The following is a 24,669-nucleotide window of genomic DNA, read 5'->3' on the forward strand; positions in this document are numbered from 1 at the left end:
GCGCGCCCAGCAGGTCCAACACCCGCCCCATCCCCGCTTTCGCCTGCCCGCGCGACATACCTTCCAGCGGCGGCACAGCACAGCAGCGCCTGCGACTCTACTCAGCTACACATTCATAGCTCGCGCGTCCGCGCTGCACCGCGCCATGCCCAGCAGCTCGCTGCCCCAGTGGGGCCGAGGTGAGTGAGCGCGTGGCCCAGCAGCGCACACGACATTCGCGGCGAGCGCCTGTGCGGTGCTCGCCGCGGCATCACCCAGAGACCCTCGGGGAGCACGCTGCTGACTCTGTGGCTTGTCGCAGTGCTCATCGCCGGCGGCACCGACTGGCCGAACCTAGGCCGCAAGCCGACGGGCCCCAAGGTGGTCAACGAGGCTGCGTGAGTGACGCATGGCGAAGCAGGGGGTGCGAGCGAGGCCACAGAGGAGTTGCGGTCGAGGAACAGCATGTCTGGTGGTCCAGAAGCGAATCAGCGCTCTGCTTGGACTCGAAGGCAAGGATCAGCCAACGGCTTCGTCGCCGCGCCAAGTGCTGCCATTTTGGGCTCGCGGTGTCCGGGCCTCCACTCACCCGCCCCGCCGCACAGGCCCGACCTGCACTCGCCGCACATCCTCCGCGCGCTCTCCAACATCCGCATCACGCGCGTCTTTACCTCTCACTCCTCGTCGCACTCCGTCTTCCTCGCCGTCGATGGCCGTGCCTGGATGCTGGGCCGCAACGAGCGCGGCCAGTGCGGCGTCGACGCGGCGGCGCGCCCCGCGCTGCACGTGCCGCACATGCTGGCGCCCGGCGACTTTGAGCCGCCGCTGCCGGAGGGCGAGGACGGCCACATCGTGTATGCGGCCACGGGACGCACCCACACGCTGCTCGTCACGGCTGCCGGCGCGGTGTACTCGGCGGGCGACAACAAGCTGGGACAGGTGAGTGGCTGGGATCAGGTTGCGCGTTGGGGCACAGATGGGGCGGTGACGCGGAGGAGACGCGAGAAGTTCGGCTCTGCAGGCATTCTATGGCCAAACGTCGAGTTCAGTCGGGGCACGGCTGTCATCGAGGAGACGCAAGCGATCGTCTTCTCTGTCGCGCTTTGCTGACACGTTAGCACGCTTGCGCGATCTGGAACGCTCCTCAGTGCGGACAGGACAAGCTGGGAGACATCCTGCGCTTCAAGCGCATCGATGGGGCTGCTTACACGAAGGAGAAGGACGGCGCCGTGGCCGTGTCGTGCGGTCTGGGCTTCAGCCTGATCTTGACGCGCTCGGGCAAGGGTGAGTGCGGCAGGGTACGCTGCATCGCGCCTGCACGCTCAACGCTCTGCCGATAGTGTACGCCATGGGCTCGTCCGAGAAGGGCCAGCTGGGCAACGGCAAGACGGGCGAGCACTTCGTCAGCGCCAACAAGCTGGCCTTCGCCACGTACTCTGAGCCGAGTGAGCACATCTGCAGCGCTCCAGCCCGTTGCAACGCTGACATGCAGGCACAAAGCCCTGGTCCGTGCGCTGGCGGACAAGAAGATTGTGCAGATCGCTTGCGGCCAGCAGCACTCGATTGCGTGAGTGCAGGCGCAGCTGAGACGCAGCTGCCCAGGCTGACGCTGCGCTCGACAGCCTGGAGGACAACGGCTACGTGTACGTCTGGGGCTTTGGCGGCTACGGACGGCTAGGCACGGGCACGCAGCACGACGTGCTTGTTCCGCAGCTGGTCACGCAGTTCGCGCGGTGAGTGTGCCGTGTCGGAGTCTCTGTTCCACGCAGCTCATCCGTCGACGCGCCCAGTGACAACACGATGACGCGCGCCACGGCTGTCTTCGCTGGCCCGACGTGCAGCGCAGTGATTGACGGACAGGCTATGTACTACGTCGCGGGCAAGTGGAAGACGTCCGGCGACGGCGGTGCTGGCCAGGGCTACATGACGTTCAAGTATCTGCAGGAGCTGTGAGTCTGGCTTTGCGCTCTGACAATGTGCATGGGCGCTGACTCCGCACCCACAGCATGGGCGTGCACTGCCTCAATGCCGCGCTCGGCGGCGTGACGCTGCTGGTGACGGCACGCGAGCTCGAGACGGCCAACACGGGCCCGCAGGAGGCGACGATGAACGTCTGCTGGGGCCAGGGCGCCAACAACGGCGAGCTGGGCGTGGGCCTCGGCAAGCCCAAGAGCGCGACGAAGCCGCAACGATGCGAGACGCTCGACCGCATTGCTGTGCTGGACGTCGGCGCTGCGCAGAACACGACTTTCTGTGAGCACGATGGCGCGTGGGCGGGCTCTGCTCCGACTGACGCGCCTGAGCAGACGTCGTGCGCAACATGGGCGACGCATACTCGGACCTGCCGCGCTTCCCTGAACTCGTTGACAGCTCTGACCTGTGCAAGCGCTGCGGCCGCGAGGAGTCTGCGCGCGGGCCAGAAGATGCGCTGCTCGAGTGCGAGAAGTGCGAGAACCCGCGGCACCTGGCGTGCCTCGAGCCGCCGCTCAGCGAGGTGCCCGAGGGCGAGTGGCACTGCCCCGACTGCATCGCCGACGCTGGCGCCGCGGGCTACCTGGAGCCTGGCGGCAAGCTCGCCGACGGCGGCTCAAAGCGCAAGGTGGAGGACGACGAGGATGATGATGCGTCCAGCAAGCGCGCCAAGGGCCGGACGCCCGCAAAGAAGCGCAAGTGAAGAGCTCAACAGCGCGACAAAGTTGCGCCCGGCCTCGCAGGCCGTCCGCACCCCATGCTTCCCGTCCGAACCTCTGCACTGCGCTGCCTCCCTGTACTCTAGCACCCTCCGTTCCTTCACCTGCAAAGCAGCCGGCAAATCTAGGACATCTGCAACGTCGAGTGTCGCGGATGCGCAGGTGTGTCATTCGCTGCGCTCTATGCGTGCCGCCGGCTGCTCTCGCCGCGGTCGTCGCGCTCGTAGCGGCTGCCAGACTCTCGTTCCCTACGCTCGCCGTTATCGCGCGAGCTGCCTTCCCGGCGATAGCGCTCGTCGCGATCGCGGCGCGAGTAGTCGTCCTCGTGCCGGCGCCGCTTTGAGTCGCCGTCGCGATCCGAGCGCGGCGAGCGCTCGCGGACACGGTCGCGCTCCGAGCGCCCAGAACGGCCGTCGTCGCGCTCGCGCTCTCGATGGCGCTCGCGTTCGCCGTCCCGTCGTCTGTCCCTGCCATCGTCTTCTGCCCGCCGCCGGTCCCGCTCCTTCTCCCTGTCCCTCCCGTCGTCTCTGTCGCGATACCGGTCCGACTCGCGGTCCTTGTCGCGGTAGCGGTCGCGCTCGCCGTTGCGCTCATCGCGCCGGCGCGACGAGCCAGGGCTGGAGCTGCGCGAGTCGACGATCTAGGAGCAGGCCTGGTCAGCGAAGCGGTCACACGCAGGCACCTGGTCTGAACTCACTGCACGCTCTTGCGGTGTTGAGCTACCGCTTGCGCTGGGTCCGCCGCGCTGCACAACTGGCACGTATCTGCGATCGGGACGCGGCGGCGGCTTACCCTTGCCTCGTGCAGGCGCAGCATCGTCGACCTTGCGCTCCTTGGCGCCGAGACCGAGCAGCGCGGCACGCTTCTTGACCTCGGGCGCATGAATGGGTCCTTGGTGGTTGCGGCCGCCGCCCTGACCCTCGCGCCAGCCCATGCCACGCAGCATTGCAGCGCCGATCTCAGACACGGGCATCGCCTTGTAGTCGTCGAGCGTCGGCACGTCGGGCCGCGTGGCGACGTCTGCGCGCGTCGCAGCAGCCTCATCTAGGGCAATGACTCGCTCCGGGCCGCTCTCGGCGAACTCGATGCCGGCGCCCGAGAGAAGCGCAGCACGCGCCTCGGCATCGAGGTCTGGAGGCGGCGTGAGGCCTGAGCGAGAGGCAGGCGGTGTAGCGTCGCCAGGACCGGCGGCGGCAGCGGCAGCCGCCTGAAGCGCCTCGATCTCGCGCTCCTCCTCTTCCTCGCGAGTTCGTGGTGGACTGCGCGGCGCCCGCTTTACCAGGCCGACGCGCTGCGGCTCGTCGCCAATGCGGGTGCTACCGGCGCTGCTGGCTGCGCCTTCGCGCGGCGGTGCCGGGCCGAGCTGGCCCGGGCGGCGCATGGAGGTGAGGCTGCCAAGCTCGGCCGCATGGCGCTCGAGGTTGAGGCGGCGCTTGCGGGCCGCGACCCAGTCCGAGTCGCCCTGCAGCGGCACCGTCTTAGGTCCGGCGCGCGGCGGCGACGGGCGGCCCGAGAGGGCGCCGCGCGACGAGAAGCCAACGACGGCCTCGGTGCGCGCATGCGACGAGCGGCGCCCGCCGTCCGAGTCCGAGCCCGATTCGGAGTCGCCGCCGAAGGCACGGCGAGGCGGCGGCATGATGGTGGTGGTGAGGAAGGAAGTGCAGGCGCGGCGCGAGGCGAAGTGACGCGGCGCGGCGCGGCGGCGGCCGCGTGAAGCAGAGGCGCGACGTGCCGCCGCTGCATCTTTGTGCATCGCGTGCCTCCACTCCTGCCTTCCGTCCACGTCTTCCTCCCACACGCTGCAGCCATGGCGAACCAGACGCTCAAGGGCGCACTCAACGTGCGCGGCACCAACCCGCAGCACCTCGTTGAGAAGGTCGTGCGCGCCCGCATCTACGACTCGCCCTACTGGAAGGAGCACTGCTTCGCCCTCACCGCTGCCAGCATCGTGCCCGTCGCCGCGCGCCTGCCGTACATCGGCGGCTCGTACGGCGCGCAGCGGCCCAGCCCGTTTCTCTGCCTGCTGCTCAAGCTGCTGCAGCTGCAGCCGGCGCGTGCCATCATTCTCGAGTACATAGCAGCGCCCGAGTTCAAGTGAGTGCCGCGAGCTGGCTGTGCGAGGAGTGAGATGCGGCGCGGGACACAGCAAGGGCGCGAGAGGCAGCGAGAGGTTATGTCGCCGCGCTAGGAAGGGCCTATTACTGCAGATCGGGCCCTGCGGGACCGGTGCAGAGATCATGCGGCCTAGATGACCTATTGCGGTAGGGCGAGCGTAACGAGAAGCGGGCCACGCTTGGCTGGCTTCACACGACTGAGCAACCGGCCTCTGAAGCCTCACGCTTGGCGTACGAGAAGCAACGAGGCCTCTCGAGCTCTGAATGCATCACTCTGGCGCCCGTCGCCTGACGTGCTTGCCGACCTCACGTCTGACATTTGTGCGCTTCTCTCAGATACCTACGAGCGCTGGCTGCGATGTACGTGCGCATGACATTCCCATCGCTCGAGGTATACGAGGTGCTCGAGCCCATGCTCAACGACTATCGCAAGCTGCGATGGCGAGACATGAGTGAGTCTCATGCCCGACGCGACCAGCATCAGCGGCGAGCAAGAACGCCCTGATCGTCCGCTCGTGCGCTTGATCGCCCCTGGTGCGGCCGCTGATTGAGCCCTCTTCCCGCAGGCGGATCATATCGGATAACACACATGGACGAGTTCGTCGACTCGCTGTTGACGGAGGAGCGCGTAGCCGACCTGATCCTGCCGCGTCTGACGCGGCGAGACGTGCTGGAAGAGGGCGAAGGCCTCGCACCGCGCGCCTCGCGGCTAGAGGATGCCCTGCTGGCGCGAGCTGAAGGCTCGGGCGGCGAGGAGTCGGACGACTCGGTGCGGGAGGCACGAGAAGACAAGGCGCGGAGAGCAGAGCGGGCACGGAAGATCCGCGACACGAAGAGCGGGCCGAGGGGTGTGGAAGATGTCGAGGAGGAGGAGTACGTCTCGCAAGAAGAGTCGGACCAGGAGCGCTTCGTCAGTCGCTCGCCAACGCCCAGCGGCAGCGAGAAGGGCGGCTATGTCAGTCGCAGCCCCTCCAAGAGTCCGGCGCCGGGCTATGTGAGCCGCAGCCCTTCAAGGAGTCCGCAGCCTGGTTTCGTCAGTCGAAGCCCGACGCGCTCGCCGGAACGGTCTTGAGCAATGTCACCTCTTTGCGGCAATGTGCGCTTGAAGCGAGCCGTGACAAGATCGAGAGCCGGCTACAGGGCGACTGCTGCTGTCCGCCTCCATCGCTCGCGGCGCGGATGAGCTGGCTGAGGTGTCATGGTACTTTCGTCGTGCCGAGACAGGACCAGACGCCTGTATGCTGGGTCGAGCGTTGGATGCCTGCACCACATCCAGTGGCTGAGCAAAAGCATCAGCGCAGGCCCGCACATCTCCTGTGCAACTTCACTCACCGCACAGGCAGCTTGCCAGCGTCCTCAGGGGGCAGTCTCGCGAAGAACTGCCGGTCGGCGTGCTCCCAGAGATAGTCTTGCCGCTCAAGCAGGTCGTGATCGCGGTGGTCGCGTTTGAAGCGCTCGATGACCCGCTCTGTGCAGGGCTGAGAGAAAGAGCCTGTGCTCGCGATCTGCGAGTGTGTACAGCGTCAAATTAGTCTCATTTCGACGCCCACAGGGAGCTTGCTCACCTCCCTGTCGAGGCAGCTCTGGCACAGCAGCGTATACTGAAAGTCCGACGGCGGAATTCTGCGCCAGCGCCCAGTCTCGCGCGAGATCGTGTAGCGAGTGTAGCAGGTAGTGGCAGCGATGAACAGCTCTCGCTCGTCGGTCAGGCATTTGTGGCATCGGGCATGACGATGCAAGTCGATCTCGATGCGCTGTCCGGGATGCCTGTCCATCAGGTCTTCCCAGCGCGCTACGTTGCGGATCAGGCCCCATGATCGGCAAGTGCGGCAAGCGTGTTCATGTCTCCGTGGACTTGCTACGCTGTCAAGCTGCTTGCGCTCGAGCTCGATGAAGTACTGCTCTGGCTGATGGAAGGTGATGGCTCAGCCTCGCGCGAGCCGTCTCGCGATGGTGCCACGGACCATCGACTTAAGAGCGGCCCTGAGCTGCTGGCAGGCGGCTGCAAGACTCAGTGCATCTGATGTAGTGCCGATTTGTGCGAATATTTGCTGCCAGAGCTCTACTGGTACAGCCGCGGCGGCGCCCGTGCGAGTCTGCCGTCGAGAGGCATCAGCAGTAGGTCGAAGGCACAAGCACCAACGTACTTGGCAGCGTCCTTCCTCATCGCCAGATCCCCTGCTGCTCGCTTTCCGCTGCCTTCCAGGCGCTGAGACGGGCTGAGACTCTTGCTGCGACTTCCTCAGCATCAGCAGAGCCAGCAATGTGGTGTGCAGGAGCAGCAGGCTCGACCTGAGCAACCCGAGAACGAGACACCCTGCTGCGCGCACATACGGGTGCCCGTTGCACGGGCGGCGGGCCGGCGTGGGAACACGTCGCGCGAGCTCGTCCAACCGGATTGCGCTCTTCGCCGTCCTCTTCGGGCCTCTATCTATCTTTGCACATCGAGTGTGTGTCTGTGATTCTGGAGCAAAGAGCCTCTCAATGACCTGGCCTCGGTGAACCCGCTTAATCGGAACGGGGAGGCATCGTTACTTATGCGCAGCCTGCCGAGCATGCTCGCGCGCCTCGTCCGCGCAAGCGTCCGCGTCATCAGACAACGAGCGCTTCTCGTCCTGGAGTCAGAACGAGGTGACGTCCGTTGGCCAGTGACGCTTGGCCTTTCTGAGCTCAATCTGGCAGATGAGGCGATTCGCTTGTTGCACCACGTGCCGCATTGTCAAGCTGAGAGCGGTGTACGGCATCACATGACGTCTGCTAAAGGCAGAAGACTAATTTCCGCTCGTGCCCCCTTGAGGAGCAAAGCGTTGGGGCGTGAGCGTCATGGACAGCACGCAATTGTTTAAGCCTGGGCTTCGCGCGGTCGGACCGGAGTCGCGAGCTTCCTCGCCGTGCGCTCCAGACTCCGCCTCCAGCGCGAACGCCAGCGTGGCAGGGTCCCTAGGGTGCGCGCATCCCGAGCCCCCAGGGTCCCTTCACACACCGCTCGCCACACGGCGTCCGGCGGTCGTGCTGACGAAGCAAGTGCCGCCAAGGCAGCGGGTCGGAGGCGCTGTTATCAGCCCTCGCTGGCGGAGAGTGCGAGCGCGGAAGGCGGACCGAAGCGTGTGTGCGCCGCTCCGTGCGTTCGGCCGCCTTGCAGCTGGCTGCAGAGCACGCTGCAGCGAGCTGGCCCCCATGGAATGCTGCAGGGTGCGCCAAGGGTCGCGCACCCGAGAAGCCAAGAAGCACTGCCGACGGGCGAAATGCAATGGCCCGTCCTTGCCACGCAGCAGCAGGGTGCACGAGGGGTTCCATGTGGCGGTGGCGAGCAGTGAGCCGCACGGGTGAGCCTTCCTCCCGGCCGGCTGGCTGCTGCGGCCCCCGCACTGGTGTGTGATAGCTTGGCGCCTCACCCCCGCACGGCTGAACAGGCTGCTCATGCGCAGGTGGCAGTGCGTTGCCCCTTGGCAGAACCCTGCTTGCGGTGCAATGTCTGGCCGAGCTTCTCGGGCCATTTGCCGCAGTCGCGGCGTCGTTGCCACCACCTCGTGGGCCGAGCAGCGCATTGGCGCGCCTCGGACCGGCTCCCCGGTGCGGAGAGCGAAGCTGCTGCAGTAGCGCGGACGCGCCGCTGCGAGCACAGCAGCAGCGTGAGAGAAGCCGCAGCCCCATGCACGCAGCGTGCCTAGCGCCGACGCATCTGCAGCGCAGGAGAGCAGCCGCCGAAGCTGCGGCTCGGCGTGGAAGGCGCCCGCAGAGCAGTCGCGGCCCGAGGGGTGGGTAAACACGACGGTCCGTCGACGAGGAGGTGCAAAATGGAAAAAGCTGCCCACTGCGCTGGATGCGGGGAAGTCACTTCATGCTCGCACCCACCCGCAGCGGGCAGGTCTGGATCTCCCGTGCCGAAGCCAAGCCGAGTCGAGTCAGCCTCTCGCACGACGAGCCGGGCTGCCCGCATGTGTCGTCGGACGGGCCTTCCATCCGCATGCCTGCCTGCGCTTGCTCTTGCCCCGCAGGCAAGAGTCGCCTCGGGCAGAAGCAGCAGCCGCAGCCCGGAGTGTGTCTTGCTCGGCAGCACGCCTGCCGAGACCGGCTCACGGCGAGCCGTGTTGTCCGGGCGAGCCGGCGCTCGTCGTCGCTGCCTTTCTCGCTTCGCCATCGCATGTTGGGTAGACGCCGTCTCGAGCATCGGGGAGACGCGGACCAGGCAGAGTGCGGGGGAAGGTGCAGCCGCTGGCGCCCGAGAGCGACGCAGACACGCGTGCTTAGCGCCCCTCGCCGCGATCGAGCGACGTCAATGGGCGCGAGTCGGCGAGGAACGCTTCGCTGCTTGCAGCATCTCGGTCGGGCAGCGTCCGGCGCTCGCATGGCAGCAGCATGGCCGAGTCAGAGTGTGGGGCAGCGCGAGCACGCGGCTGACGCGCTGTGCCGTGTCAACCGGGCGGGGGCAGGTGCTGCACACATGCAGTGCCTGCATTCCGAGCGTCGCCGGCCTCTTGCTCCAGCAGAAGGCCAGATGTTCCATACAGTATTCGGAGGCCAGCACAGCAACTCAAGCGCAATGCATGCGGCTGCGGGGTCTTCTGCCGCCCGAGCTTGGCCACGCCGGCCCCGCACACGTCGGCGGGGTTGGCGGCACTGGCGGGCTCGGGAATCTTTAGGCGTGTCGTGCCGAAGAGGTGGCTTGCACGGCTTGCCTCGGCCACGGCAGCTCGCTGGCACTCCCCACGCGGCAGCAGCGTGCCTTGGACCGTGGCCGAATGTCTATTGGGCAAGCCGGAATGCTGCGCCCCGGAAGAGAGGCCGGCGAGGGCACATGTCGGAGGCTGCAAGATGGACGCTCGGCGTACTCGCCGGAGGCCTCCGCTGCACCTCGTCGCGACGAGCCGGGACGCCCGCTGGCACCACGTCGCTCGTTCTCGAAGAGCCCGGGAGCGAACGAGGCTGCGTGGGCGCCGTCGGGAAGCGCGAGCTGCCCCACGCTGCGTCTCCGTCCGTTGCGGCAGCAACACCCAAGCGTCCCCGCCAGGGCGCGGGACGGGCTTCAGAGGCCCGCCCGTGCCTGCGAGCGCAACGGACGAAAAAGATGTTGAAGCACCCCGGGGTGCAATGCAAGAGATGGCGATTGACAGGCTTGAGCGGCCGCAAAGCGTTGCGGGGCCCGTTGGATCCAGGTGTTTGGACGCGCCCCAACGCCATCCCCTGGCGCCCGGCGCCGGACCGGTACTGTACCGCATTCTACTGCATGGTGACTTGCGCTTCAGCGTCCGACCTGAGCTGCGGGAAAGGCCGCTGTGCCAATCAGATCAACCGCCATGCCCCGCCAGCAAGCCCAGCCAGCCATGGGCCGCCACGGCCGCACGCGGCTGCGGGGTCAGGCGGTACCTCGGAGCGCCGCGAGGCAGAGGCCGGTGCCGCCGTCTGAGTATCCCGAGGTGCGGTGCCGTGCCTTCGACGGACGCACCGCCCGCGTGGAAGGCATCGGGAATGCGCCCGTCGAGAGGCTGGGCCAGCACGCCAGCTCCGCCTGCGCTGCTCGCCGGTGCCGACGAGCGCCTCTGAGCTGGCGACGGAGATTTTGGCGGCGAGAGCGCCGGCGTGAGCGTGAGCGCTGCTGTGCTGCGTGCCGCGTCTCTCGTGTGGCGCTCCAGCTCGGCGACGCAGGCGGCGGACGCAGCACGCAGCGGCGCTCCGCCATGCCGCGGCAGCGCGCCCTCGGCAGCGTGCAGCGGGTGTCTGCTGTGCGCTGTGCCGCACCTGCGCCTGCATGCTGCGGCTGACCTTGCTGGGGTGTGGGCCACCCTCGGGCGAATGCAGAGCGACGGACCCGCGTGGCGTGGCGTGCTGCTCAGCCCACACAGCGCCCTTGGGGGAATGAGCAGGCGCAAGGCCTCGGCGAGAGGATGAGGAAGGTGGAGGACGCAGCGCGGCGGAAGCGCCGACGCGCGAGGCGGAGAGGAGGGTAAACGTTCCTCGCCGGGCGGCCCGGCAGTCGACGACGGTACAGATGCTCTCCTGCGCCTCCTCACTCCTCAGGTGAGGCTGCATCTGGGCGGCTGCTCAGGCGCAGCGTGCTATCTTGGGCACCCCTCGGCGCAGAAGCACTTGGCGCCGCACTCAGCCTCGCGCTGGCAAAGAGGGGGCGGCAAGTGAGGAGGCAGCCCGCAGCGGCAGGGAGCTGCTGCCCTCCTCTTGCTGAGCTTGCTTGCTGGCGGTGCTGAGCTCGAACGGGTCCCTGCTTCTGCTGCTGTCGTCGGAGGCGGCAGCGTGAGGTTGCTGCGCGGGCCAGCTCGACGGCACCCTATGTGCAGCTGCAAGCCGACGGAGGGACGCCGGACCCGGCTGACGCGTGAGGAGCGCTGGGGCACGGCGGAGCAGCGTGCCTCAGCCGGCCTGCCTGCCCTCTCGCCCTCCTTGGGCCGCGTCGTCATGAGCCGCACCCGAGACTCGTCTTGGGCCGCGCTTCGACTCGTCTCATCTGGATTCGATTTACTCGCTTGCGCCCAGCGTCGCCCATCAAGCCCCTCTCTCGCGCGCCCAGGGCACATTCAGGAGGTGGCTCGTCTTGCTTCATCAGGCGCACTTGCGCGCACGTGCCTTGGGCGTGTGAGAGGGGGGTGTGCTTTCAGGCGGACGAGGTGTGCGTGTGCCCATCCATCGCATGTGCGCTGCGCTGCACGGCGGACGGGAGGAGCTGCGGGCGGCGCAGCTCGCCGCACAGCCGGCTGCGGGAGCGGCAGGAGAGCGCCCGGCGTGCGGCGCGGGCGGGGCTTCAGCGTGCAGCGCTGCCTCGGCATGTGGCCGCACATCTTGCCCACGCCGCTCCCGTGCCGGCGCGCGGCGCTCGACCGACGGAGCGCCGTCGGGGTGAGGTGCGCCCGCGCAGATGCAGCGCCGGCACGGCGCGGTGCGGCGTACCGCCACGGCGCGCGCGCAGAGGCGGCACGCCGCGAGAGTGCCGGGTCAGCAGCACACGCAGCGCAGCCGCGGCACGCCCGCCGAGGGCGCGCGGCGGCGCCTCGCTCTGCCACGGCCGCACCGCCCGCCGCGCGCGCACACATCCCCGAATCACGAGCACCGCCAGAGCGCCTCGCCGCGCGCGTGGACGACGGCCGCCGTTGGGTGGAAGCCAGCCCGCCCGGCTCCAGCTCGAGTCGAGCCCGAGCTTCAACCACCAGCCTCGCCCATCTCATCTCTCCACCCCACCACCGCACGCCCGTTCCTCATCACCCCCGTCCCATCAGCCGCGCTCTCGCTGCGCCCCGCCTCGAGCCAACACGCGCGCGTGTCAGCAGGCGCGTCATTTCCACGCCCGCCGCGTCTGCCGCTGCCCGCCTGCCGGCTGCGCTGCGCCCCACCGCTCCACGCTCCGGGCCCGCCCAGGCACCGCCGAGGGGCCGCGCCGCCCAACCCCACAGCCTCGCCCTCGCTCCTCCTTCAGCCCTCTCCACCACCTCTCCACCTCTCCGGCGCCTGCTGCCTGCTGCGCGCCGCGGCATCGCATCCTCGCCTGCGTGCTGCATACACGCAGCGCCGGCAGCCGCTGCGGCGTCTCTCTTTCTCTCGCCTCTCTCGCCTCTCTTGCGCCGTCCTCTCTCTCCTCGCACTCTCCTGCGCCCGCGCGATCGGTCTGGTCGCCCTCCGCATCGTCTTTCGACGCCACGCCGTCGCACGAGTGCGGCCCTGTACCTCTCGTCGTCAGCGCAAGATTAGCGCTCGTCACGCGTGCACGCTGCTCGCCTGCCTCTCCGCCCAACTGCACCCCTTTTAGGCCTATAGTGGCGCCCAAGTCGGCCACGTCGCGCACCACCCCGGACGCTCCTCTCTCCCGGCCTGCTCCTGCTCGGCTCCGAGCGGCTCCGCACCGTCGGCGAGCCCTGAACGTTCCGGTGTCCTGACGCCTGCTCGCCTGCTGCGCGACCGCATTTAGGCCATCCCTTACCTCTTCGGCCAGCGGCGTCAAACACGCACAGGGGCGACTCAGCGTTCTCTTTGCTCCTGTCTCGAAGCCACACTGTGACGCACGACTCGTCGCGCTGCATCAGCTGTGATCTCGACGAGGACAAGTGCTCGCCGGAGCCGCGCGCCATCCCTATATCAGCCGACACCACCACCCCAATGCCGTCGGTGCAACCCACCCGGCGATCTCCGCCGCCTCCCGTCGCCTCCTCGTCCAGAATGACTCCTCCGCCGCCCGCGTCGCCGACGACGCACCAGGTCGGCGCCCGCCAGGCGACGCGCTCGCGCACGCGCACGCGTGGCGGCCCCGGCGGCCCGTCGCAGTCGTCGTCGCGCCAGCGCTACAGCTCCGAGGACCACCCGCTGAGCCCGCACAAGCTCTCGGCGCGCGGGTACCACTCGTTCAAGTGCCTCGAGGTGCCGTTCCACGTGCACAAGCGCTACACGTTCCTGCGCGAGCTCGGCATCGGCGCGTACGGCTGCGTGGCGCTGGCGAGGGACAGCGTGCTGGACTGCAATGTTGCGTGAGTAACAGCCGGGAGCGCATCGTGCCACCGCGCATACATCCACTGACAGCAGCCACCGCAGCATCAAGAAGATCACCCGCGTGTTTGAGCGCGACGTGCTCGCCCGCCGAGCGCTGCGCGAGGTCGCCGTGCTGCGGCATATCGGCATGTGCGGCAACGTGACGGCGCTACTCGACTTCGACGCCAGCTTCATCGAGTTCAACGAGATCTACCTCGTCATGGAGGCCAGCGAGGCCGATCTCTCGTGAGTCGCACCACGGTGCTGCTCTGATGCCATCCACTGACACGATGTGCAGCCAAATCATCCGCTCCGGCCAGTCGCTGTCCGACTCGCACCTGCAGTACTTCCTTGCGCAGATTCTGCGCGGCGTGCGCTACATGCACGCTGCCAACGTCATCCACCGTGACCTCAAGCCGGGCAACCTGCTCGTCAACGCCGACTGCCAGCTCAAGCTGTGCGACTTCGGCCTCGCTCGCGCCCACGCCTCGTCGAGTGAGCTCGCGCCGCCACACGCGGCCGGCAGCGACTCGTCGCATCATTCCGAGCCGGAGCAAGATCACGCCACGCCGGGCCAGCCGGCCCCGCCGACGTCGGACGACGGGCGGTTACAGTCGCCCGAGGTGGAGCCCGTCGCCGACACGGTTGCATCCGTCGAGGTGCGCCACAGCTCCATGTCGCAGACCGTCGGGCGTGCGGCCAAGGCGACGCCCGACGCCGCGGCCGTGCCGAGCCGGCTGCGCACGTCGCGTCTTGCCTGGCCCGGCGGCCCGCTGACGGAGTACGTCGCCACGCGATGGTACCGCGCGCCCGAGGTGATGCTGTGCTTCAAGGGCGGCTACGGCGCCGAGCTGGACATGTGGAGCGTCGGCTGCATCCTCGCCGAGCTCATCGCCGGCAAGCCCATCTTTGCCGGCAAGGACTACGTCGATCAGATCGCCCGCATCAACAACGTGCTTGGCAGCCCGTCGCAGGCCACCATCGACAAGATCGGCAGCGAGCGCGCCAAGACCTACGTCAAGAGCCTGCCGACGATGCCTGCGGTGCCGTTCAGCAAGCTGTACCCCAAGGCCTCGCCGCTCGCCATCGACCTGCTCTCCAAGCTGCTCACCTGGGACCCGGATGAGCGCATCTCTGCGCAGGAGGCGCTCGAGCACCCGTGGCTGGCCGCCTACCACAAGAGCAACGCCAGCTGGACGCGGCCAGAGGGCTTCTCGCGCTTTGCCGAGGTCGAGCTCATCGAGTCGATCAGCGACTTCAAGCGCGCCCTCGAGCGCGAGTCCAACGAGCTCAAGGACGAGCTCGCCGCCATGGAGGCCGAGGAGGCAGAGGAGCGCCGCCTGGAGGAGGAGTGCGCACAGGCCGAGGCCGCTGCGCACGCCGACGGCGATGGCGATGCCGACGACAGCGAGTCAGAACTGCGCGAGACAGCAGCACCGCGCAGTGCTGCTGGGTCCGCCACGACCAGCGGGCCAGCCGGCTCGAGCTCGTCGTGCAGCGTCTCGTCGCAATCGCGCACGCGGCCCGTCAGCGCCTCGTCGCCAGACGCCTCGCCGCTGCCGACGCCGTCTTCACCGGCTACCAGCGCCGACGCCTACGAGACAGATCCCACGTCTGCGAGCGCTCCGCACAGCCTCTCGAACAGTTTCTCCAAGCACCGTCGCGGCCGCGAGGTCTCGTCGGAGTCGTACGCGTTGCACACTGCCGACGACGACACGACGCTGCGTGCACGGGCTCTCGACGACTCGCTCATCGCGCACGGCCTGCTCCGCCCGCAATCGGACGAGTCGCAACTCGAGCGCCCCGCGTACCGGCGCCGAGCGCTGTCCAACGCCATCTGCCTCAGCGGCAAGAGCGCCGCGGCGCAGCGTCGCGCAGCCGACAGCGACTTGACCCTCAGTGTGCGCAGCCTCATGCCGTTCGGCGTGCGACGCATCACCGAGGTGCCTCCGTCGCCGGCGCACCGCACCGACATCATCGCGCGGCCGAAACAGGGCTTCGAGAGCGTGAGCCGCCGGCCACACGAGAGCAAGCTGCTGAGCCACTCGACCGACACTCGCTGGCGCGACCACCTGCGCCGCCTCGGCCTCAGCGAGGAGCAGGCCTCGCAGCTCTCGCACATGCACATGCCGGCGCTCAACAGCGCGAGCCCGCAGGCATTCGACATCCACACGCGCGACGAGAGCCACGAGGGCAGCGACTCGACGGTCGGCCGACGCGGCGGCAGTCCCGAGTGCGCCTCGCGCTCCTCTCCCATCGCAGCGTAGTCCTCCCCTCATCCCTCCTCTTCGCCCCTACTTCATCATCGCGCACCTCTAATACCCGCCGCCCTTCGCCTTCGTCCGGGACCGCTCCTCTCTCTCCCTGCTTGTGCCGCCGCTCGTTCTTCCCACGCGTTCTCTGCCGTCACCTCACTCAGCCCCCTCACGTCGCGCACCTCACTCTCTTCACTCCCGCCCTCTCTCGGTCTACGGATTCTCATTATTAGCCAAGCAGCCACAACACAAGCTCGACTCCCGCCTTACCCTAGGCGCAGGTTGCGCAGGACCCACCTCCGTCCCGCGCGCTGTCGACGCTTGCTTCGTTGCCCGAGCTTCGCTCTATCGCGGATTCTAGTCTAGCTCAACTCATTACACCTCACTCTGCAATTCACACTCGTGTCCCACATTCATCTGCTGCCGTGTTGACGTGCTCGATGCTGGACGTGCTCGATGATGGGGCGTCCGACGGCGGAGCCCGCCCCAGCATTACTCCGAGACTGACGCTCGCCGTCGTCGCCATCGCTCCGGCACTGTGTCTGCCCGCGCTCAATCGTCGCCGTGCCAAGCTTGCTGGCATGCGTGTGCGGCAGACACGGCGGCGGGACGTCGTGCTCATGACTCTTCAGCATGCAGCCGCAGCGTGAGCCGGCGGGACCTGCCCGTCAGCAGCAGGCGCAGGAGCGGAAATTTTGTTAGCGTGCCTCGGAGAGCGCTCTCGATCGTCGCGACCCTGCACGTCGCGCAGCGAGCCGTCAACTCCGCGCGCTCCGCCGAGCTCGGGCACGCACAAAGGCCGGGGCCGATGCGGAGCCCCAGAGATCGCAGACGCACGCTCTCTGACATCTGCATGCTGCAGCCGCCGCGCCAGAACTGAGCTCCTGCACGCATGACAGGCGGCCGGCCAGCACTCGAACGGCCGGACTCCGGCGAGAGCTGCCAACCGTTCTGCCAGCCGCGCCGCCAAGGCACGTCGAAGGCTGCGGCTGGTGAGGCCGTGTGGCTAGCCTAAGCTCGTTAGCGCCTCGATGAGGGCATGGCCGAAGCCGGTTTGCCCGCCATGCACGCTCCTCCTCCTCATCGCTGCGATCTGTGGTGCACCGACGAGGCTCCGGCTGCTCGATGCGCTCGCTGTCGGGGCGCACGCTTCATCTCGGGATTCTGCGGCGCCGCAGCCTGCTCGATCGTGTGGGGCTCGAGCGTCACAGTCATCGTGTCGGGAGTACAGCTACAGGTACAGCTCGCGGGACCAAGCCTCGGACGTCGTCGACGGGTCGTGAAGGTTCATGCGCTCGTAAGTGGCTCCTGATGAGCGCGGGGACGCGCTGGCTTGGCGAGCGACGTGCCGAAGGCGAAGCGAGCCTCATAAGGCCGGCTCGCAGCGTAGGGCACTGTCAAACGCGCACGCCAGTCTGGGGACAGAGCGACGGCCCGTGCGTCAGCATCGTCGAGAGGTGGATGCGCCGAGAGCACCCACATGCAGGACCAGCTCCTGGTACAGCGCATCCGGCAGGTCGCGCACGAGCGTGACGGTGATGCCGATGATCTTCTGCGCCTGCAGCGGCGGGAAGCTGCGCAGAAGCTTCATGGGGCTGCAAAGCGAGGCGAAACGTCTGAATCAGCCTTGAGCCTGTGTCGTAGATCACATACGGCGTTGCGCACCTCGTGCTGGTCATGAGCGCATCGCGCATCAGCAGCAGCTGTGCCACCACGCAGAGAATGTTGAGGTGTGCGCCAAAGGCGAGGAGGAAGTCCCACAGCTGCAGCACCTCGTCCAGCGGCGGCGTACAAGCGCAAAGCGTGAGAACAGCTGCGGTGCCTGGGATCAGACTAAGCAACGTCACTGCCATGCGAGAGACTTACAAGGGAAGGCGTAGAGCTCTGCTGTGAGGTTCTTGGAGCGCAGGTGGGTGTAGAGGGCGGCATCCGCGAGTAGCAGGCACCTGTCAAGCAGCTGCGTGACGGCAGAGTCTGAGCTTGGCGTTCTCATGCAGCGCTGCCGCTACTCACATCAAGCCCAGAGTGCACGCCTGCCAGCGTCGGCTGCACGTACAGCGGACAGCACTCCTCGATGAAGCTGGTGAAGCACCAGAAGGCCTCGAGCTCGCTGCGCATGGCGTAGAGGAACGGCGCGGCCAGCACGTTCATGCCTTGCACGTAGGAGAAGCTCATCGTGCCATCCGTCGGCTCATCTTCGCCATCTGCCGTAGCGAAAGTCAGGCCACGCCTAGGCCGCGAGTTGCACGCGGGCCGACTCACCATCATTGCGCCAGACGAAGGCTTCGAGCAGGCGCACCAGCATGCCCTCGTCTACACGGCGCTTGAAGCCTTGATCCGTCGCTAGCGTGCGGAAGGTGTCGTTGCGGATCTTGGCGTGCGCCGTCGAGGGCCCTTTGGCTACCAGCGTGAGATACGGACCCGCGGGGCATGAGACGCGTAGCAGCAGCTTCCACAGCAGAGGGCGTGTTGGGCCATATGGCGTCACGAACTGCGAAGCAAGGAGCACGACATGAGCCTGTGCATCGATTGACACGCTGAGCCAGACGGGCAGCCTGCACCCGGCGCGGCTCATCTTCACAGATTCGCGAGCTGCTCCAGGGGCCCCCAGCGCGGTACTCACCTCATCGCTCGGCACACCGCTGAGCACGAGCCTGCGCAACCGGCGCATCGACTCGAGGTACTCCGTCTCGCTGCGCATGCGACTGCGACGCAGAGCCTGCGGGGCCGAGGCGCGCTGTGCCGCCGGCGCCGGCAGCGGCTTGTGCCGCTCGAAGAAGCGCGTCCAGGCCACCTCCACCGACGTGGGCGTCGCGGCAGGGCTGCTGGGCAGCGAGAGCGACGACGAGTCGTTGGAGCCCGTCGCGCGAGGCGAGGCTGTGGTGTGCCGCGAAGCCATCACGCCTCGAGGCTGCGAAGGCAGAAAGCGCGCTCTCAGTCCAGGTTGGTGCTACGCGCGCGCGGCAGCGTGTGGAGGCGCGCCGAGTGAGCCGGCAGGCGCTTGACGTTGCGGGGTCGTGCGGGTCGTAAGGATGGCGTGGGTGGGGCTGGACGCTTCGTCGACGCTTGCGGCAGTGCGGCCGTGCGGCCAGTGTTGCAGCGTGGCCGCTTGCGCTGCGCTGTTGCTGAGGACGACGGGTGATGACGGTCAGGTCGACAGGGCCCACGACGACCCGCGCGGTATCGGCTGGGGCTCGAGGCGCGTACGTCTTGGGTCGCACGGCGCCGTGGCACGTGAGCCGTCCACGCGCGAGACGTCTGTGCATCTGGCGCTACTCGCGCGCGCCTCGAGGGCTTCTGGGCTGCGCCCATTCCCTGGCTTCCCGCCTCGATCTCCTCTCCTCTGCCGCCTCTGCTGCACCACCTCTTCCTCTCTCTCTCCGCACGGTGCCACGCTCAGAGCAGTGCGGCTTGGCCACGCCAGGCGCGCTTGCTGCGGACTTTGCTGCTCCGGCGGAAGCATATTGCCGGGCTGCGGCCAAGCCAGCCACCTAGGCGACTGGAGCTCAGCACGAAGTCATCGTCCTCGACATGGCCGCTCCTCGCGCCTCCTCGTCGGCGCAGGCGGGCAGCAGTATGGCAGCGCCCGGCGGCGGCGTAGCTCAGGCCGGCCCGCCGCCGCCCGACGCTCTGTCGCTGCTCTCGGCCGCTCTCTCGGCGCCGTCGCCGGCCGCCGAGGATGCGGCGCTCGAGCAGCTGTACGAGGTGCTGCATGCGGCACCGGGCAACATCCCGCCGCTGTTCTCCTCGCTCATCGGCCTCATTCCGCGTGCTGGGCCGAGCATGACCACCTGGGTGCTGCGCGTCTGCAGCCTCGTCTTCTGCCGGCCGAGCTTGAATACGCAGACGAAGCTTCAACGTGAGTGCAGAGGGCAGCGAGCACAGGCGGGACAGAGGCTGTGCATTGCAGGCATGGACATGGAAAGAGAGTCGTGGCGCAGCAACCTCTGCGCTGCGAGCCAGGTTGGGCCAGTGTCGGGCTGCACGTTACTGCGGCTGGACAGCCCAGTCGTCGTCGCCATACCAAGGTTTCGAGCTCACTGCTGATGCACGAACACCTCCAGTGGCACCTCAGGTCCCAGAGACGCTGCTGCACTACCTCTCTTCCGGGCCTTCACCGCCAAGCAACACGACCAAGGTAGCGATTGAGGTCTTCACCTCGCTCTACCCTCTGCTCTTCCGTCTGTGCTGCGAGGCGCCGCAGAACCCGGCGCTGGCGCGCGCATGGAGCGCCATCGAGCAGCTCAAGGCGCGCACTGCGGCTGCCTACGACTCAATCGCACCGGCGGGAAAGGCGGGCACTGGTGTGCGCATCGCGGTGTTCAAATTCTGGCAGCGGGCTGTTCTGGTGGGCACACGGGCGGCGAATGACCCACGAGTGAGTGACGTGCTACAGCTGGACGGGTACTGCTGCGCAAGCATGGTGGGAGAGGGTGCGTGCACAGGTCTAGTCACACGAGGCGCGAGACACATCTTGCTTGCAGCGCCAGCTTGCGGCGACTACTTCATGCTGGCGCAGTCATGACCTTTTGTCGGCCATCAGCTGACAGCCTACCTCAGAACATGACGCCGAAGCACCACGATGCGAACCTGCTCATGATCCCGCCGAACCACCCCTTCCTGAATGTGGCCAACCTCGAGCAAGAGGCGAACAAGTATCTCACGCAGCTCATCACTGTCGTCTTCACCTCAGCGTGAGTGGAACGTGATTGGCTCGGGCGGCTGTGGCTGACCTCTCCCTGCAGCAACTGCACGCTTATCACTGCCGCGCTGAACACGCTGGCTCTGCTGGCCAAGGCGCGGCCCACGCTCTCGCCGATCGTGCTCGAGGCACTTACGTCCTGGACGCCCGTGGCCCTCGCTGGACGTCCGCACCACGAGATCCGCAATGCCGAGAAGACGCTGCGCGTGCTTTTCTTCCACTTCCACCCGGAGCGCAACAGCTACGCAGGCGCACACGCGCAGCAGCTCGTCGATGCCATTGCGCGACAGCGAGCCAGGATGGAGGTGGCTGCGCGGGAGGACGCGCAGCGGCGACTGGCTGCCAAGACAAAGGCCGACGGGAAGCGGAAGGCAGAGGAGGGCAAGCCGAAGCGCAAGAAGGTCAGGTGGTCCGACTTCGACGACGCTGGCGAGGGGAGCGATGCACCGACGCCGCCTGCTGCTGCGCCACCAGCGGCAGCTGCGCCTGCGCCAGCTCCTGCCGCCGTGCCCAAGGTCGAGCCCGTTGCAGCACCTGGGCCAGCGCCTGTGATCCCTGCCGGTCCGAGCCATCCTGCACTGGACGTGTCGATTGGCGCTCAGGCGTTCGCAGCAGCAGCGGCGCAGCCCGGACGCGCAAATCCGCTGTCAATGTTCAACGCAGCCAGCCTCGAGGCGCACCTCGTCATTGAGCTCACGCTCGCGAGTCTGAGCGAGCTGAACCCGGCGATCTTGGCTGAGGCGATCGAGGTGAGCATTGCGGTGTACATGCCTGCATGAACACGCTGACGCCTTCCGTTCCTAGCGTACGCGATCAGGCATCATCCGCGCCGCTTCTGGCGCTCCGCCGCCTCTCATGGGCTTTGGTGCGGCTCCAGGTCCGCCACCGGGGCCGCCGCCGGGGGCACCTCCATCGATGCCGCCAGCCTTTGCTGCTGCCGAGCAGTCGCAGACAAACGGCGCAGGGGGCAGCGCGCTCAACCCTCTGCAGATTGACGTCGACGAGGACGAGCTGGCTCTGACAGGCGCGCCTGAGCCCGCCAACGACGGGCCGGCAGAGGGCAGCAAGTCCGGCGCAGGCTCCTCATCCGAGTTTGCTGCGCTGGAAGGCTTCGTCCTGCCGCCGCCAGAGCGTTTGAGTGAGGCCGAGACACGTGGTCTCATCCACGACACCGTCTCGAACATGTGCGAGATGGGCGTGGCGGGCATGGCACCGCGCTTCATCACCGTGGAGGAGGAGGCTGCGCAGGCACAGGCCGGGCCGAGCGTCACAGGCGATGCCGACCGCGCGCTTTGGGCTACGCTGGTGACTCGACTGGCCACGCGCGCTTTCGCCGATACATCTGCGTATCTCGGTGAAGATGGCGCCGAGGGCAAAGGCAAAGGGCGCGAGGTTGCCGAGGCCGAGGGCACCGTCGGCGCGCACGCAGACGCCGTGCGCGCCTTGATGCTCGGCTTCGTGCGGGCCGACTTCCAGAACCGCATCGCCTTTGCGGCGCAGTGGATGGCCGAGGAATGGCACTGCGATGCCATGGCACGCCGGCGACACGCAAAGCAGCGCGACACCTCGGCGGCAGCTGACGAAGCGCCCAGCTCCAACTACGAACGCTGGCTGAGCCGGCTCGTGCAGGAGGTGCTGCCTGTGATTGAGGGCGACGACAAGGCCCTGCAGCGCCTGCTCGCCGATGTGCCGTCGATCCCCTCATCCGTCATCGAAGTCCTGCGAGAGCTGTGCGTCGACCGAACACGCATGCGCGTCGGCTTCACGATTCTGCGCGAGGTCGCGCTCGTGCGGCCGCCGTCTCGCCAGGCCGCCAGCAGCATCCTGCTCGACCTCACACGCAGCGCCGACAAGCCCACGCGCAACGCCGCCATCATCACTGTGCGCGGCTGGGTGGGCCAGTCGCCGGCACTCGAGGGCTACGTGCTGGAGCAGGCTCGCGAAGGACTGCGCATCATCTCGGGGCCTGCACCGGAGAAGCCTGTGGACGCGGCCGCCGAGGGCGAAGACGAACAGATGGAAGCCAAGGAAGAGGCTGCGGAGCAGCCCGTCAAGTCCGAGGCGTCGGCTTCTTCTCCGCCGCAAGCGAACGGCGCATCCTCTGCGCCTGCATCCGACGACACAGCGGCGGCAGCAGCAGACGCCAAGGCGGAGCCTGCTGCGCCAGTGTGGGACGAGGCCGACGTGCTGCGGCATGTGCAGCTCCTGTTCGCGCTCTGCATCAAGGTGCCGAGTCTGCTCGACGAGATCTTCGCGGCCTATCCGAGCATGCTGCCATCGGCGCAGTCCGCCGTCGAGCTGCACATCGCCGACCTCATCAAGTCGCTCGGCCCCAAGCACGAGGGCCTGCTGAACTGCCTGCGCAACTTCCCCGAGGGCGCCGACGGTCTGGCTCTGTGCGCCTTCACGGTGCTCACGGAGAAGGGCCGGCCAGGCAAGCTGGTCAATCTCGTCAAGAAGCTTGTCGAGGAGCGCAACGTCGACCCGCGCTTCCTGGTGCCAATCATGCCTGATCTGAGCAAGGTGAGAGTGACTGATCCCTGCAGCGGCGCCTGGCATTCGCTGACACGCTGCGACAGGATGAGATCAAGAAGTCGCTGCCACGCGTCGTGACGATGCTCAAGTCAGGCAAGCCCGAGGACCGCGCGTTGATCAAGTCGCTCTTTGCCTCCGTCGTCGTGGCGCCAGCTGCAGGCTTCGGCAGCGTGTCGACGAACCTGCCGCGCGTCCGTGCCGGCTCGCTGCTCACGGCCGTCGAGCTCATGGTGCTGCTGGCGCACTCCGAGACGGAGATCGGCATCAAGGCCACCGTCGACGCGGTGCGCATCTGCTTCGGCATGCCCGACATCTTCCGCAGCGAGGTCATTGGCGCCGTGCTCAACCAGATCGTCGAGGAGCCAGTGCTGCCAAGCATCTTCATGCGCCTCGTGAGTCGCCTTGCGCCGCTTCCCTCGCGCTCCATCGCTGACACCCGCACCACAGGCCATGACGGCAGTCTCGACCTACAAGTCGCTCTCGAACTACGTCTCGGCCAATCTGCTCACGCGGCTCATCACCAAGAAGGTCTGGACGACGCCGCTGCTCTGGGACGGCTTTGTGCTCTGCGCACGGCAGACGGCGCCCGGCTCGTTTGGCGCGCTGATCCAGCTGCCCAAGGAGCAGCTGAGCGACGTGCTGCGCCGGCAGCCCGTGCTGCGCGACGGCCTGCGCGAGTATCTCGAGAAAAAGGCGGGCGGCAACAAGGCACGCCTGGCCGAGTTCCTCAAGATCCTCGGCGACGAGCCGGAGAAGTCTGACGAGGCGGCCGCGCAGGGCAATCTGCCCGGCAGCGGAGCCTCGACGCCGATGGCCGCGGTCGGCACGCCTAGCGCCGAGCCGTGACAGCCGACAGTAACGCAAATGCAATGTTTGGCAGCACCCTCTGCGCCGCAGCACTCCTCCCTTGTGATGATCTGTTTTTGCTAGAGGTCGAGATCGAAGCCTGTGTCCTCCTCCACTGCCGTGCCCAGATTCCAACCCTCGCTGCGCTGCACAGCTGTCTCCTCCTGCTCTTCCCGCCTCTCCTTTTTGCTGCCAAAGTCGCGCCAGCTGGGCGGCTTGGCGCCGAGTGCGCCAGAGCGCAGCTGCGCCTCCGTCGGGAACGGCAGCGAGGCGCCGGGCCCGCCTGCTCCCAACAGCGGGCCGCCGGGCGGCGGCGGAGACGAGGAGTTGAGCTGTGCGACGACGTGCGGCGGCGCAGACGTGGTGCCACCCAGCAGCGTGGCGTGCGAGAGGAGCCGATCGGCAGGCAATGGGGCTGGGTGCGAAGAGTGAGGGTGAGACTTCCGGCGGCTCCAACAGGCGCAACTCACCGTCCATGGCGCGCCGTGCAGCCTTGAGCCTGCTCTGCGCCTCGTTCACCAGCCCCTCCATCTCACTGCTGAGCGCCGCCAGCCTCTTGATGGCCTGCTCTTTCTGCTCTTCGCGCTCGCGCACGCGCTGCATGGCCGTCACGACGCGGGCGTGTGTGGCCTGATGCTCGCGCGCAAGGTCCAGCACGCCGGCGAGGAAGGCATCGAGCTGCTCGAGGGCCTGCAGCGGCGGCAGGCCGGCCAGGTGTGCACATGCAGATGGCGGCTCCGGCACGGGCGAGGCGAGCGTGAGCACGCAGGCCGCCAGCTCGCGGTGGTAGGCGAGCAGCGAGAGCAGCAGCGGCTGCAGCGGCGTCGCGGCCAGCTCGGCGAGCAGCGTCGGCGGCGGCAGTGGCGGCACGGAGAACGGCGCCGCCTCGGCCACGCTGCGCTGCGTCATGGCCGGCGGCGGGACGAGCGCGCTGAGGTGCTGCGGGGCCGAGCTTGACGGACGAAGAGAAGGGCAGTGATGGAGCGGACGAGAGAGGCGCAGTCGCGCAGCGCGGCAGGTCCCTCCCGGGCGCGTGGCTTGTGCGCAGGCGCAAGGCGGTGCAACAGCGCGCCGCAACCTCT

The 24,669-nt window shown here is 67.7% G+C and overlaps 8 protein-coding genes across 8 annotated transcripts; 5 read left to right on the forward strand and 3 right to left on the reverse strand.

Annotated features, from left to right (window-relative positions):
• The first annotated feature begins 13 nt into the window (after window positions 1-13).
• Window positions 14-2,812, forward strand: FA09DRAFT_330304 (RCC1/BLIP-II). Its single transcript, XM_025742550.1, has 10 exons — window positions 14-179; window positions 302-377; window positions 585-918; window positions 1,128-1,263; window positions 1,320-1,424; window positions 1,480-1,546; window positions 1,602-1,712; window positions 1,770-1,928; window positions 1,985-2,232; window positions 2,286-2,812. Exons 1-10 carry the CDS (start codon window positions 146-148, stop codon window positions 2,651-2,653), a joined length of 1,638 nt encoding a protein of 545 aa, XP_025597920.1. The 5' UTR covers window positions 14-145; the 3' UTR covers window positions 2,654-2,812.
• Window positions 2,373-4,309, reverse strand: FA09DRAFT_330305 (hypothetical protein). The gene is made up of 2 exons (XM_025742551.1): window positions 3,367-4,309; window positions 2,373-3,309 (listed from the first exon to the last, which is right to left on the reverse strand). The coding sequence occupies exons 1-2, from the start codon at window positions 4,303-4,305 to the stop codon at window positions 2,851-2,853; spliced, it is 1,398 nt and encodes a 465-aa protein (XP_025597921.1). The 5' UTR covers window positions 4,306-4,309; the 3' UTR covers window positions 2,373-2,850.
• Window positions 4,310-4,445: 136 nt separating this feature from the next.
• Window positions 4,446-5,879, forward strand: FA09DRAFT_330306 (PRP38-domain-containing protein). The gene is made up of 3 exons (XM_025742552.1): window positions 4,446-4,763; window positions 5,120-5,235; window positions 5,350-5,879. The coding sequence occupies exons 1-3, from the start codon at window positions 4,477-4,479 to the stop codon at window positions 5,853-5,855; spliced, it is 909 nt and encodes a 302-aa protein (XP_025597922.1). The 5' UTR covers window positions 4,446-4,476; the 3' UTR covers window positions 5,856-5,879.
• A 3,061-nt stretch (window positions 5,880-8,940) lies between these two features.
• Window positions 8,941-10,467, forward strand: FA09DRAFT_42080 (hypothetical protein). The gene has a single exon (XM_025745653.1). The coding sequence runs from the start codon at window positions 9,063-9,065 to the stop codon at window positions 10,188-10,190; it is 1,128 nt and encodes a 375-aa protein (XP_025597923.1). The 5' UTR covers window positions 8,941-9,062; the 3' UTR covers window positions 10,191-10,467.
• Window positions 10,468-12,773: 2,306 nt separating this feature from the next.
• On the forward strand, window positions 12,774-15,534 carry FA09DRAFT_42110 (Pkinase-domain-containing protein). Its single transcript, XM_025745655.1, has 3 exons — window positions 12,774-13,248; window positions 13,313-13,495; window positions 13,548-15,534. The coding sequence occupies exons 1-3, from the start codon at window positions 12,884-12,886 to the stop codon at window positions 15,514-15,516; spliced, it is 2,517 nt and encodes an 838-aa protein (XP_025597924.1). The 5' UTR covers window positions 12,774-12,883; the 3' UTR covers window positions 15,517-15,534.
• Window positions 15,535-16,649: 1,115 nt separating this feature from the next.
• On the reverse strand, window positions 16,650-18,657 carry FA09DRAFT_42087 (TBC-domain-containing protein). Its single transcript, XM_025745654.1, has 7 exons — window positions 18,128-18,657; window positions 17,767-17,995; window positions 17,518-17,708; window positions 17,371-17,461; window positions 17,170-17,317; window positions 16,985-17,099; window positions 16,650-16,919 (listed from the first exon to the last, which is right to left on the reverse strand). The coding sequence occupies exons 1-7, from the start codon at window positions 18,401-18,403 to the stop codon at window positions 16,902-16,904; spliced, it is 1,068 nt and encodes a 355-aa protein (XP_025597925.1). The 5' UTR covers window positions 18,404-18,657; the 3' UTR covers window positions 16,650-16,901.
• A 160-nt stretch (window positions 18,658-18,817) lies between these two features.
• FA09DRAFT_319300 (hypothetical protein) lies at window positions 18,818-23,643 on the forward strand. Its single transcript, XM_025740935.1, has 7 exons — window positions 18,818-19,363; window positions 19,569-19,882; window positions 20,065-20,198; window positions 20,250-20,955; window positions 21,011-22,729; window positions 22,786-23,133; window positions 23,189-23,643. Exons 1-7 carry the CDS (start codon window positions 19,036-19,038, stop codon window positions 23,585-23,587), a joined length of 3,948 nt encoding a protein of 1,315 aa, XP_025597926.1. The 5' UTR covers window positions 18,818-19,035; the 3' UTR covers window positions 23,588-23,643.
• On the reverse strand, window positions 23,544-24,563 carry FA09DRAFT_330312 (hypothetical protein). Its single transcript, XM_025742553.1, has 2 exons — window positions 24,058-24,563; window positions 23,544-24,002 (listed from the first exon to the last, which is right to left on the reverse strand). Exons 1-2 carry the CDS (start codon window positions 24,494-24,496, stop codon window positions 23,668-23,670), a joined length of 774 nt encoding a protein of 257 aa, XP_025597927.1. The 5' UTR covers window positions 24,497-24,563; the 3' UTR covers window positions 23,544-23,667.
• Between the last annotated feature and the right edge of the window lie 106 nt (window positions 24,564-24,669).

Source organism: Tilletiopsis washingtonensis (assembly GCF_003144115.1).
Source record: "Tilletiopsis washingtonensis strain MCA 4186 unplaced genomic scaffold FA09scaffold_12, whole genome shotgun sequence".
In the NCBI taxonomy this organism is placed as follows: Eukaryota; Fungi; Basidiomycota; class Exobasidiomycetes; order Entylomatales; genus Tilletiopsis; species Tilletiopsis washingtonensis.

Excerpts from the sequence above, each read along its gene's own strand:
- FA09DRAFT_330304 (XM_025742550.1), top strand. The coding sequence starts at position 146 with ATGCCCAGCAGCTCGCTGCCCCAGTGGGGCCGAG. Across the intron at positions 180-301 it reads GCTGCCCCAGTGGGGCCGAG|TGCTCATCGCCGGCGGCACC; the intron begins GTGAGTGAGCGC and ends GGCTTGTCGCAG. Across the intron at positions 378-584 it reads AAGGTGGTCAACGAGGCTGC|GCCCGACCTGCACTCGCCGC; the intron begins GTGAGTGACGCA and ends CCCGCCGCACAG.
- FA09DRAFT_330305 (XM_025742551.1), bottom strand. The coding sequence starts at position 4,305 with ATGCCGCCGCCTCGCCGTGCCTTCGGCGGCGACTCCGAATCGGGCTCG. Across the intron at positions 3,310-3,366 it reads CAACACCGCAAGAGCGTGCA|ATCGTCGACTCGCGCAGCTC; the intron begins GTGAGTTCAGAC and ends GCCTGCTCCTAG.
- FA09DRAFT_330306 (XM_025742552.1), top strand. The coding sequence starts at position 4,477 with ATGGCGAACCAGACGCTCAAGGGCGCACTCAACGTGCGCGGCACCAAC. Across the intron at positions 4,764-5,119 it reads ATAGCAGCGCCCGAGTTCAA|ATACCTACGAGCGCTGGCTG; the intron begins GTGAGTGCCGCG and ends CGCTTCTCTCAG. Across the intron at positions 5,236-5,349 it reads GCTGCGATGGCGAGACATGA|GCGGATCATATCGGATAACA; the intron begins GTGAGTCTCATG and ends CTCTTCCCGCAG.
- FA09DRAFT_42080 (XM_025745653.1), top strand. The coding sequence starts at position 9,063 with ATGGGCGCGAGTCGGCGAGGAACGCTTCGCTGCTTGCAGCATCTCGGT.
- FA09DRAFT_42110 (XM_025745655.1), top strand. The coding sequence starts at position 12,884 with ATGCCGTCGGTGCAACCCACCCGGCGATCTCCGCCGCCTCCCGTCGCC. Across the intron at positions 13,249-13,312 it reads GTGCTGGACTGCAATGTTGC|CATCAAGAAGATCACCCGCG; the intron begins GTGAGTAACAGC and ends CAGCCACCGCAG. Across the intron at positions 13,496-13,547 it reads GCCAGCGAGGCCGATCTCTC|CCAAATCATCCGCTCCGGCC; the intron begins GTGAGTCGCACC and ends CACGATGTGCAG.
- FA09DRAFT_42087 (XM_025745654.1), bottom strand. The coding sequence starts at position 18,403 with ATGGCTTCGCGGCACACCACAGCCTCGCCTCGCGCGACGGGCTCCAAC. Across the intron at positions 17,709-17,766 it reads CTTCGTCTGGCGCAATGATG|ATGGCGAAGATGAGCCGACG; the intron begins GTGAGTCGGCCC and ends TCGCTACGGCAG. Across the intron at positions 17,100-17,169 it reads GCGCTCATGACCAGCACGAG|CCCCATGAAGCTTCTGCGCA; the intron begins GTGCGCAACGCC and ends CTCGCTTTGCAG.
- FA09DRAFT_319300 (XM_025740935.1), top strand. The coding sequence starts at position 19,036 with ATGGCCGCTCCTCGCGCCTCCTCGTCGGCGCAGGCGGGCAGCAGTATG. Across the intron at positions 19,364-19,568 it reads TACGCAGACGAAGCTTCAAC|TGGCACCTCAGGTCCCAGAG; the intron begins GTGAGTGCAGAG and ends GAACACCTCCAG. Across the intron at positions 20,956-21,010 it reads TCTTGGCTGAGGCGATCGAG|CGTACGCGATCAGGCATCAT; the intron begins GTGAGCATTGCG and ends TTCCGTTCCTAG.
- FA09DRAFT_330312 (XM_025742553.1), bottom strand. The coding sequence starts at position 24,496 with ATGACGCAGCGCAGCGTGGCCGAGGCGGCGCCGTTCTCCGTGCCGCCA. Across the intron at positions 24,003-24,057 it reads TGCACGGCGCGCCATGGACG|CCCCATTGCCTGCCGATCGG; the intron begins GTGAGTTGCGCC and ends CTTCGCACCCAG.